The sequence below is a fragment of the Aethalodelphis obliquidens genome, unplaced genomic scaffold (assembly GCF_003676395.1).
Source record: "Aethalodelphis obliquidens isolate GAN/ISIS:26980383/991018 unplaced genomic scaffold, ASM367639v1 scaffold20, whole genome shotgun sequence".
NCBI lineage: Eukaryota > Metazoa > Chordata > Mammalia > Artiodactyla > Delphinidae > Aethalodelphis > Aethalodelphis obliquidens.
In genome coordinates, this window is record NW_020837964.1 from 3,790,938 (window position 1) to 3,803,213 (window position 12,276).

Here is a 12,276-nt window from a genome sequence, read left to right on the forward strand (position 1 = left end):
GCCATCCCAGGGCCGCCAGGGCCCCCTCCTCGGGACCCGCCCCGAAGCCAGCGCTCACCCCAGAGAAGGCCCGGTGCCTCCCCATCACGTGGTGAGTGACAGGTGAGTAAGGTCCGGGTTTCACCCGCTAACGAGAGGGACTCCGGCCACCCCACCCCACGGGATGGGAGCTCCAAAAACCGGTTCCCGCTTCCCCTACACAGTTTTGAAAAGCAAAGAAAATGCAGTTTGCCAAGAGAAGGAGGGCGAGGGGCAAGAGAAGCGATCCTCCCCTTGGTGGGAGGGGCGGCTGGGTGACTGCAGCCAGGCCAGGCTGCACGCAGGCCGGGGGCCAGCGCCACCCTGCTCTGGACCGGGACGTGCAGGTCCCCAAGGAGTCCTGGCTCCTGCACAGACAGGACAGAGGCCTTGTTTCCAGGACGGCACTGCCCCTACCCCCCGGGCCCCAGCAGGACGCAGGGGACGGCGCACAGGGAGGCTGCCTGACCTCCGCTCTCCCCGTGCTGGGGGCCCCGTGGCAGCCAAGGTGCTTGGTGCAGAGGGCCCTGCCTGGGGAGCCCCGCTCTGAACATTCCAGGCCTCCCTGTCCAATGGCCCCAGGGCATCGCACAATCACACAAAAGAAAGAACCGCATACAACTGAGCGAGACCCTCCGGAAGGGAAAGGGCAAGCGGAGAGATCCCGCCGTCAAAGGAGAGGTCCCGCCATCAAAGGAATCGGGATTAAAAGAGCTGGCGCCCAAGCCCATCGAAGCCCACCCTCTCGGGCCATCTGAGCCTCAAAGGCTGAATGGCTCCTCCAGGCCGCCCTTGTCTTGGACCAACGGTCGTGGACACCAGGACCTCTGATCCCCCCCGTCCCGGGGCTGCTGCATTTGGGAGTCTACAAAGCCCACGCCTGTCTCCCACCTGCCTCCATCCCTCCCCGGCGGCAGAACCCTCACAAGCCTCTTAATCCCCGTCTGTGAACCCCCGTCTGGGAGCCGGGCGAGGTGTACGGGTCTGGGAAGACTTATAAAACAGCGCTGCAGTGTGCCGATGCTCGGACCCCCCCCACGCCGGCCCCTAGGGGAGCTGGTGCAGGAGTCCAAGGGCAGCCTCCTTGTGTGGCTACACCAGGGCGGGCCCCTGACAGCCCCGCATCCTCTCCTCCCATGGGTGCCACTCAAGCCCGGGCAGGGGGAGAGGCCAAGGCCGGGCGTTCGACCACTGGCTCTCACACATCCCAGCTCTGCCACGTAACCCAAAACTCTCAGGGTCGTGAGCCTTGGCCTCCTCATCGGAGATTTGAGACTGATGCCACCTTCCCACAGGACAGTTCACGCCACCCTCCGCGGCCAGAGGAGGAACGGGCAGTCTGGGGAAGAGGGTCATCTGCTACAGCCAGCATCTGCATCATAACCACCACCATCTCCTCAGACCTCACGGTGTCTGCATCAGGACCAGGGGGGTGGACAGAACCTCAATCACCTTCCTTTTCACCGGCTCTGCCAACAATTGATACTAAAACGTGGGCAGGACAACGTGGTGGGCTCTGACCTTTGAGGGGTCTTCCTTGGACCCTGGACCGCTTGCTCTCCCCACTTCACTCTCACCTGCCAGGTAGAAACAGCGCTAAGAGGTGGTGCTCCTGGCCAGGGTCCCGGCATGCCTGCCTGGCTCCGCTGTACCAAATACCACCTGTGACTTTTGTGCCGTCCATTCAAGGCTGCTGGCACCTCTGGAAGGAAACTCAATCCAGCAATCGATTTCATACAGGGTTCCACACCCAGCAGGGCGGGCAGCAGGAGGCTGGGGCGGCCAGTGATGGGGCAGAGAACTTCAGAGCCGCTGGACTCACAGAGCCAAGCTAGGCCTTGACCCCAGGGGTCTTCTCTCTCCACCCCGCAATCCCACTCCTGCCAAAAGGTGCAGAAAGGTGACAGCTTGACAGCTGCGTAGGAGCCAAGGGGCTCAGCTACGAGTACACCATCTGCTCCCATTTTACAGAGGGGAAAACTGAGACCCAGACAGGTGGAGGGTCTTACCCAAGGCAACTGAGTGCTGGGGCCAGAATCTGGGTCCTCTGATTTCCAGGGGTGCAGCTACAGCAAGTCAAAATCCCCAAGAGCTCAATTCTTAATAAAGTTTCTCTTGTCCCAGGGAGAAGACGACTAACTCCCAGCTTCAAACAAATCCAGCGATGGAGACCAGCCACAGAAGGTGCAACGGTGGCCAGTGAGTTGACGGCACACAGCTTCAAGGAGTCACAGATGGGACTTTCTCAAACCCAAGTCATGGGCTTCCCTGGTGGCGCAGTGGTTGAGAGTCCGCCTGCCGATGCAGGGGACGCGGGTTCGTGCCCCGGTCCGGGAGGATCCCACATGCCGCAGAGCAGCTGGGCCCGTGAGCCATGGCCGCTGAGCCTGCGCGTCCGGAGCCTGTGCTCCGCAACGGGAGAGGACACAACAGTGAGAGGCCCGCGTACCGCAAAAGAAAAAAAACAACAAAAAAACCCAAACTCAAGTCATATCATGTTATTTGCCTGCCTAAAACCCCCAGTGGGAAAGTGGAACTCAAAGGGTCAACATGGAATTACCAGATGACCCAGCCAATTCCACTCCTGGGTTTCTATCCAGGAGAAAACACAGATACACACAAAAACCTGTAAACATTCCCAGCAGCGTTATTCACAACAGCCAAAAGGTGGAAACAGCCCAAATGTCCATCCGCTGATGGACGGATAAATCCAATATGCTCTATCCATGCAGTGGAATGGTACTCAGCCATGAAAAGGGCTGAAGGACTGATTCATGCTACAACGTGGATGGACCTCAGACACATAAACGACAAAAGTCAGACATGAAACACCACATATGGGATGGTTCCATTCCTACGAAATGTAGAATAGGTACTTCCATAGAGACAGGAGATTCACGGTTGCCAGGGGCTGGGGGAGGGGGTGATAGGAATGTTCTGGACTAGACAGTGGTGATGCACGCACAGCCCCGTGAATACACTACAAACCGCTGCACCGTACACTGTAATTCACGCTGTAGGGTGCGAATTATACCTCAATTTAAAAACAAAACAAAAACAACGCCTTCTCAGGGTCAGCCCACAGTCCCGGCTCCCCAGTGAGGGCCCCCTGACTGGCCCCTGCCCACCTCTGAGAGGAACCCCGCCTTGCCCTCAGGCACCCTGGCTTCCTCACTATTCCTCAGGCCCCTGCCAGACCCCCCTCGCTGCTCAGGTGACAGCCGCCAACCCTCCCCTCTCCCGGCCACTCAGTCACCACCATCACAGCCCCTCCCACTGCACAGGCCTGGTTTGCTCCCTGCTGGGTCCTAATGCCCAGATAGCGCCTGGGATACAGTAGGCGCTTGGTAAAGACAAACTGAACAAATGAGTAGAATCCTTCTGGTGACTGCCAAGCCACAGCTTCAAGATAAAAGCCCCAAACTCCTGGGCTGTGCTTCCAAAATCTCTATCAGCAGTTCTCACCCCAACTCTGGAATCTTCCAGAAGCTTTAAAATACCAGTGCCACCAGGGCCACCCCTCACAGATTCTGCTTTAACAGGTTGGGGCAGTTGATTCAAATGTGCATCCAGGGATTCAAAACACTACCAACCCTTCCCACCGCATCCCCTCCTCCCACTTCAAGAGGAACTATTTAAGGTTCTCCAGCAAATCCCACTCCCCACGTCCAGGCTTTTCTTCATGCTCCTCTGCCAGGAGCACATGACCCCCTTGTGGACCTGGCTGATTCCTTTTCAGTCTTTGGGTCAGCTTAGGTGCCACCTCCTCCAGGAAGCCTTCCCTGAACATACCCATTTTCCATCATCCTATGGGCTCCCAGAAGACTCCAGCACAGAACTCAACACAGTATACGATCACAGCCGGATCCCTATACCACCACCCCATCCCCCATCCCCCCAAGGGCAGGGCCTGCCTGATTCCACATCACATCCTCAGAGCACCAAGTGCTCACAGAGCACCTGGCGCACTACAGGCATGCAAACGTTTGTTGAGCTAATGCGTAGAATGGGTACAAACGTTTCTGCAGGGCAGCCCTCGTCAAGGGCTGAGCTGGGCCAGGAGGAAGAACTGCTCCAGCATCCCTGGCACAGGACTGGCAGAACTTCTTTCAAAACTTATACATCTAACTACCTTGTATTACTGAAAGATCAAACCAGCAAAAGTGGCCTTAGGCTGTGGGCTTGTTGGTCCTCCTGGTATAAAGTTGCCTGAAAAATGATGATCCGTGAGGGTTTTGTGACCGTAATACTCTATCCTCCCCAGGACAGAACATCATGGTGTTTCGGGGCCCCGGCATCACAAACCAATTTTAAAACCTAGACCCCATGAAATGGGGAGATACTGAACCAAGGGGCCAAATGTACATTAGGGGCATGACAGCTCACAACCCTGTATCACATGCTTGAAAGCTGATAAGAGAGTAGATCTTAAATGTTCTCACCACAAAAAAGAAATGGCAACTTTGGGGCAGGGGGGATGGAGGTCATTTCGCAATAGACACATGTATCTAATCAACACTCTGCACACCTTAAAACTACATCCTGCTGTATGTCATTTATATCTCAAAAAGCTGGGGGAAAAAAATAACTTAATAAATTGCTAGATATTTTCCCAGCAAGTCCACACACAGCCTCAGCATCCTCCTCAACACAGTACCACCAGTCAGATTTCACGTGTGGCAGGCAAACCGCCTGTGACCCCTGAGGACCACACCTTTCATTTGGACAGATGGGGAAATGAACAAAGGTCACATGGCCAGTAGAAACTCCTTCCACAACTGCCCTGGTGAGGTTCCCTCTGGGGACGGCATGGCAAACAGAAGCTAAGGTCCTAAACGCTCTTGACAGAGGGCAGAAGCATCACCCCTAGCCACCGTCCCCGCCAGGATATGGACCTAGGCCAGAAGATGGACCTGAATTCCAGACGTCCAGACGCGGCCTCTTCCTCAGCCCAAAGAATGTGCCCATGAGGCAAACCTGCCCAGAACCTTCAACCCGTCTGGAGAGTCACGGCAGAGTTAACCTCCCAAGGGCTGGACCCAGAGAGATCTAAGCAGAGAAGGAGCCAGAAAGCTCTGGGCGAATTCCCCTTCCCTGCTTCCAGGGAGGCTGAGTTTTGAAGACCTCTTGCCATCCCAGTTGTCTCTAATCACCTCCAGGGTTAAGACAAGGCGCATCTGGAACGTTTACTCCGCGAGCAGATGGCCCCCACCCCGCCAAGAAAAGCAGAGACCTCCCCTCGGAGGAGGTGGTCAGAGCGTGGCGAAGGCCAAAGCCCAGTCACTTCCCGGCAGCTGCCAGGAAGAGGGTGCCAGTGTCAGCCCAGCCGGGCAGCCTCTCCTGGCAGCTTCCGGAAGCTTCCCCTACCCTATCGCCTTGCCCGAGTGCCCCTGGATCCTGGATCCGAGGAGGAGGGGCTGGCAGGCCCTCCCTCAAGAGCAGGCAGCCGAGTGGGCGCAGAGAGCCGGGAACACGGGAAACAGATGTGCATGTGGCCCTGACAGGCGAGTGATGACAGACCCTCTCTGCAGGCCTCAGATGTCAGCGCGGAGAAAAGAAAGGCGGCCCAGCGGCAACACCTGTTCCAGGCCGGGAGGCCAGGCTCGGGGGGCTGGGCGGGCAGCCCCTAGCGAGGGCCGGGGTGCGGTTAGGTAAACAGCTGCACGCTCCACTGCCCGGAACGCTCCCCGGACGGAGGGAAGAGTCAAGGGAGGCCGGGCGGCCAACTGGCTCGCGAGGGAAGCAGCTCGATCATGCGGCAAACCCATCCTTGACGGAGGGCCCGGCTGAAATCTGAACACCTGGGCAGTGCTGGGGGAAGCAAAAGACAAAGGGCGCCACTTCTCAGCAGGTGGAGAAACTGGGGGGGGCGGGTAGGCAGCAGGGGCAGCCGGGGGGGGGGTTTCTCGGGGCCTCTGGCCCAGTCAAGCTGACTCCTGCCTCCCAGCTGCTCTGCCGGCTGAAATGCGGGGTGGGCAGGCTCACGCAGGGGCTATCAGGACCACCCTCCCCCCCCCCCCCAGGGCACTGCCACCTTTACAGCTGGAGCCTCCGAGGGGACAGAAAGTCAAGAGCACAGACTCCAAAGCCGGGCTCCTGGGTCCAATGTTGGCCTTGATGTCATGAGCTGAGTGACCTTGGGCAAATTCCTTGACCTCTCTGGACTTGCTTCTTCCTCTATGACAGGGGTTGTTGTGAGGACTCAGTAAACATGAGGACAGGTGAAGCCTGGCACAGCCTGGAACTCGGGAAGCATTCTGTATCTTCATCATTATTACGTCCCCAGATGCCATCTCTGAGCCTGGCCAGCCGTGCCTCCTAGCTCTGAAGGGAGGGACCACCTTTCCCCACCCCCAGCAAGAAAGTGGGGGGGCAGAGGCTGCGACGCTGGAGCCTGTGGGTGCCAGTGAGAGACCCAGCCTGAGTTACAAGTACCTCAGGGAGAAGAAAGGAATGAATGGGACCCGTACCCCTGGTGCCCGCTAGCAGCTCTCACATCACAAACCTTCCAGAGGAACGAGCACCTCCACTTCTCAGGGGCAGCAACTGAGGCTCAGAGAGGGCAAGAGTCTTTCCCAAGGTCACACAGCCAGCTCCCAGCAGAATGAAGATTGAAGCCGGGTCTGTCTTAAGGCCAAGCCAGGGTCTTTCCGTGGCTTCACAGAGCTTCCCGGCGCTGGGGCTCCTCCTCGGGGAAGCACCCCCAAAAAGGGTGGGTGGGCTACAGCCTCCACAGCCCACCCCCGACACAGCCCTACCCAAGCAGCCAGCTCAGAGATATGGTGGCTACAGGGCAGGGTGCTCTCCAGGGGCCAGGAGTCCAGCTGGTGAGAAAAGCCACAGTCTAAAGGGAGGGCACCAGTGACAGACACCCTTCCTCACTTCCTTCTTTCACGTTTACTTTCTTAGCGGTTAAAGGTGATTCCCTTGTAAATGAACCCTTAACAGGAAACAACTGAGGCATCACAGGAGGCGGTACAGACGAGGTTCTGGAACACACTGTCCCAGCTAAATGGCTCCCCACAGCCACCTTCCGATGTCCCTAGCCACTCCCCCCCAAATTCTCAAACCACGCACCGAACGGAGACACGGAATATGGACACGAGAACCAAGGACTCGGAGCTGGCTTCGGGAAAGGAGCATGGGGGCCTCTGCACGTTCCTTGGTGGTGTCACCCGTGTCTTCACCCCTAACAGCCCTGCCAGGAGTCCCTTGGGTTGGTCTGCAGCTCCTGTGACCCTGCGCTCTCATCCCCAAGCCCACCCTGGCACCTGGCCTAGCTTCATCCTGCCCCGCTCACAGCTCTGCAGGAAGTATTCTTTCCGGGCTCTTCGTGCCCCTCCCCCTGACACCACCAGCACCGCAGGGTCTGGAACAGTGCCTGGCTCAGAGGAGGCGCTCCACGAATATCTGTTGAATGAATGGGGGAGGGGGGAGAGGCTGTATTCCCGGCACTCTACTGACCATCAGTCAGGCTCTCCTGGAGGCAGGAGTTGAGGTTTCTCTTTCCCTCTGTTTAAATGGGCCTGAGCCACGCACTGCTGCCCCACCACCCAGAGGCCTGATGGCCTCACCAACCACCTGGGATGCTGCCATGGTCCGGCCCCGAGCGTAGCTCTTCCCAGCCCATTCCAAGGCTTCGTTCACTTTTCATTGCTACCCCGTATCTTCAACTCTAAACCCGACCTCCTTTTTCTGATTTCAAGGCCTCTAGTTCACTCCAACCTTATTTCCCTTCCTCCTGAATCCTCTCCCACCGACAAATCCCGCCCATCTTCCAAGGTTCCACCTCTGCCAGGCGGTCCAACGGCGGAGGACTTTGGGGTTCAAGACCCACCTCAGCGACCTACTGGCTGTGTGACAGTCAACAAGGTCATCTGACTTCTCTGGGCCTCCATTTACTCATCTCTAAGATGGGAATAATAACGCCTCATAGGGACGCGGTAAGGAGCAAAGGAAATAGGTTGCTCTAGAAACGGTGCAGAAGTTAGCGTGACGTTCAGCCCCCCAAACTCATGCTGACCCCCCCTGGGCGGACACCAGCTTGCGTTTTCGTCCACACCTGGCCACCCTCCGCACCCCGCTTCGCAGCTGGACTGGGAGCTGCAGCTTCTCATTTCCTCACGTTCCTATCATTGAGGGCCCCAGTCGGCATCTCATCAACTCCCGATGAGTGAGCACATCAACGTGGGAAAACACCACAGTGTGGACGTTGTGCAGAAGACAATCTGAGAGGCCTCACGGGGGGTGCTTTGATGACCTCACGCCCACCACCGCCAAGCTGAAAATCTGTACCCACCCTGCAGAATCCACCTGCATCCTGGAACAATGTGCCCCAACACGTGGGGAGGACACAAGGGCGCCACTCTATGCCAAGCACCTGACTTGCCGGAAGCATTCAAATGCCCCGATTCATTTAATTCTCATGATGGCCCCTCGAGGCAGGTGATACTTATTTCCACTCCCCAGCTTAAAGAAATGAACTCAGGGAGGCTGAGACGCATCCTCCCTGGCGCTCAGTTAACAACAGAAAGGGCAGGATTGGAACCCGGCTCTGTGCTGCTCAGCCAGGCTCTTCTCCCAGGCCCGGCCCTTCCGGGAACCGTAGGTCAGATTCCCAGCAGCAGACGCGCGGGCTGCGCTGCCGCACACCGCGAACAAGAGGTTTAGCATCCACGGTGCGGGGGTGGCAGGCTTGTCCGTTTAAAACGAGAGGCCCTCCAAAAACAGCTCTAAAGACAAAAGCCCCCAAACCAGACCAAAGCCCCCCAAAGACAGCACTAAGTCCAAAGGGGCCGTTGACATCCAAAGAACCCTGGGCAGAGCGTGAAGGCGTCGGGGCCGGACATCTACTTTATAGACGCAACCACCGTGAGTGAACACGTAACCCAGAACCCCACACGTGTGCACAAGTGTGGATGCCTGGGAGGCAGGATCAGAAGCCTCTCAGGCAGATGCGACACCCACTCCTGGACGGGCGGAGACACCCTTCCCTGTTCACAGGTCCCTCCTCCAGCCCCACGCCAGCGGCTACCACTCCAGGTGTCTGATTAAGACAAGCCAGTGTCACCAGCTTTGGTGGAAACTAGGATTTCTGGCTCCGGTGGCCATGACGGTGATGACAACTCAGAGACGTCTGCTTCCCCAGACCCACCGGGGGCAGGTCCTGCTTCGGCCTTTGCAAAGCCAGATAGAAAATTAACTGTGCCCCGTCTGGCTCCTCCCGGGCAGGCAGCGTGAAGGCAGGCGCCTTATAAACAGGGCGCACGCCAGGCCTCCCACCCTCCGCCTGCACAGCTGACTTGCAGAAAAGAAAGACTCTCTTCCCACCGGGAGAAATGTCTGTTTGGGCCACTGTCCCCTGGGTCCCAAAGCCCCATGTCTGGAAATCCATCTCCAGCTGCTATTGAGCAACCAGAGAGCCTCAAAGGAAAGGTGTGAACTTGGGTGGGAAATTCTGGAAAAGCTAAGCTGAGTGGGAACAAGAGGAGAGAGGAACTTCGGATGTGTTTAAACCGGGTAAGTACGGAGACCTCTCGGTGACCTGCATGGCTGGACTAATTACCAATGTTATCAGGCGGATGACAGACGTGCCCCGAACTTCCTCTGTTTGATAGATTCCGCTGCAAACACACTCAAGTTCAGGCCCATGCCTGCTGTTCCCAGCAGTGCCCTATTCTTCCACAGGACCACTCTCGGCCCCCAGCTCCCCCGACCTGCCACATGCCTCCAGGCCAACGCACCCACCAAGCACTAGCGGGGTGACCCCGGAGGGCACCTCCTGCTGGAACACACCACACAGAATCGGTGCAAACTCCTCCCTGGCAGAAGAGAAAACAACATCTCTTCCTTCCCTGCTGGGACTTCAGAGAATGACACGAGAACTGCTTACCTTCCTCGCAGCTGCCACTGGGGAGCTCCAGCCCATGGGTCCCTGGCGGGTGAGCCCTTGGCCAGCACACACCAGGGTCCCGCACTCTGTGCAGGCGCCGATTATCAGCTGCCGGCCATCGTCCACTAAGAGGCTGTGGCTCGCTCGCAGGGTGTAGAGAAACAAGGGCAGCCGGGCGACCCGCATGGCCTTCAGCCCGAGACACCGCTTCTTCTCCTGCCGGCAGAAGAAGCACACGAACGTCTCCACTTGGTACTGCCGAGACCAGGGGCTGACGGCATGCTGGGTGCCGCGGGCCTCGTGCTGCAGCCACTGGCCCAGCAGGTCGTGGTAGCAAAGCACGCAGGTGGCCACCAGGCCAGTGGAGTCGGCAGGCCTGGCGCGCGGGGCGGGCGGATAGACGGTGAGGAAGGGAAAGAAGGGCTCTTTCTCGCCCAAGCGGCTGGAAGGGTTCACGTTGAGCTGGAACTCCTTCCCAGGGCCCAGCTCAGCCCCGCAGATGTAGCAGATGGACGCCGGGCTGCCCTGGGCCGACGCGGGCGGCTCGGAGAGAGCAGGGTCTGAGGCCGAGAAAGCCTGGTGGTACCTGCCCAGGAAGCCCTGCACGGAGGTGATGAGCTCCTCGTTCTGGCAGGCCCGGTACAGGGCCCAGACGTCCTCCAGGACGCTGAAGCACTTGGGGCAGCTGCGGACCTCACAGCGCTTGTTGGGGCCCTGGGCATTGGGGGGGCAGGGCAGGAGGCTGAGGAAGGGGAAATGCATGGAGCCCCTGGTGTTGCCATTGAGCATCCTGGAGGCTACTGCCCGGGCATCCTGGGTACAGTCCTCCCCGCAGAGGTAGCACGCCTCTGGCAGGGCCCCGGCGGGTGGGCCCTCTTCCCTCTGGAGCCTCCTGCCCTTGGAGGCCATGCCGGGGGCGTGGCTGTTCAGGGGCACCACGTAGAGCCTCTGCAGGACGGGCACATCGGCCAGCTCGAAGCTCTGCCACTGCTGCATGAGGGACGAGAAGCAGCAGGGGCACACCAGGGTGCTGCCGCCCTCGCTGATGGGCTGTGCTCCCGGGGGTGGGCTGTGCAGCCACAGGAAGGGGAAGAAAGGGGCCTGGGCCAGCTTCTCCTGCTTCTGCACGTGGATCTGGTGCTGCGAGGCCGGGGACAGCGCCGACCCGCAGATGTAGCAGCAAAGGCCCTCTGGTGGTGCGGCCCGGCTCTCCAGGGGAGCTCGGGGCACGCGGCCGCCACCGTTTTCTGTGTCTCCGGGGCCACGGGGGCCTGAGGAAGGCTCTTCCTGGTGGCCCTCCTCCTCACTGGTGATGTTGACGTCACTGTCCTCAGACACGCAGCAGCCCCCGCGGGTCTCCCCCAGCGGCCTGCTCTCAGGAGTCTTGGCGGCCCTGCCGGAAGGGGCTCCTCTCATGCTCTCTGCAGGGGCCACCTGGACTGCAGGCCCTTGCCAAGGGTCCTGAATGCCCCTCAGGACGCTGGCCCGGGCCCCCGGGACCCAGTGCCTCCCATGGCCCTTCCGCCGGCGCCGGATGGCCGCCTTGGGCTCCCCGTCCACTCGGAGCTTCGAGGGGACCTCCTCCTTTTCCACGTCCCCCGCTGCGGTGGTCTCTGCGCCCTGTCCGGGAGAAGGGCCCGGCGCCAGCCTCCACTCCGGGCAGCGGCCCCCGCGAGGCCCGGGCCCCGGGGCAGCCCGAGCCGCCGGCGCCCCGTGCTGGTGGGGACTGGCGGCGTCGCGCGCGGCAGGGTCGGGCTCGGAGAGGGGGTCGGTGTCCGACAGCTCCGACAGCTCTGAGTCTCGAGGCTCCTCAGCGGCCGCGCGGGGCCCGGGGCCACCGCCGCTGCCACCGTCGTCGTCGTCTTCGTCGCCGGCCGCAGCGCCCAGCGCGTAGGCGACGTTCCACTCGCGGGGGGCCCCGGCACCCCCGCGGCGTCCGCCCGCACCCGCGTCGCACTGGTGGGGCCGCTTGAGCCAGTACATGCGCTTGTCCACGGGCGTGCGGGCGCGCTCGAAGGCGGCCCACTGCTCGCCCAAGAAGCATCGGCACACGGCGCACACCAGCACGCAGCCGTCGGCCGGGGACAGCTCGCGCGCGCCGGGCGCCGGCTCCTGCTGCTGCAGGAACGGGAAGAAGGGCTGCGCCGGGGCCCCCACGCCCGCCGCCGGCTGCTTCACCTGCAGCTTCAGCTCCTTGCCGCGCCCGATGCCGCCGCCGCAGATGAAGCAGGAGAGAGGCGCGCCGCCGCCGCCGCCGCCGCCGCCCGCCGCCCGCTCGCCCACCGCTGCCATGAGCCGCTGCTTGCGGGAGACCGGCGCCGGCCGCCCGCTCATGGCCGCGCCGCGCCGCCCGCCCGGGGCCCCGC

At 60.3% G+C, this 12,276-nt stretch overlaps 1 protein-coding gene across 2 annotated transcripts in view; it reads right to left on the reverse strand.

Annotated features, from left to right (window-relative positions):
- GSE1 (Gse1 coiled-coil protein) overlaps positions 1 to 12,196 on the reverse strand; it is a 417,101-nt gene extending 404,905 nt beyond the window's left edge. Inside the window, exon 1 of one of the 2 annotated variants that reach the window (XM_027119074.1) lies at positions 9,911 to 12,196. In XM_027119074.1, the coding sequence (XP_026974875.1) occupies positions 9,911 to 11,893 (1,983 nt within the window). In that variant the 5' untranslated portion in view covers positions 11,894 to 12,196. The remainder of the gene's footprint in view (positions 1 to 9,910) is intronic. The other variant, XM_027119073.1, reaches the window with a different exon arrangement.
- Between the last annotated feature and the right edge of the window lie 80 nt (positions 12,197 to 12,276).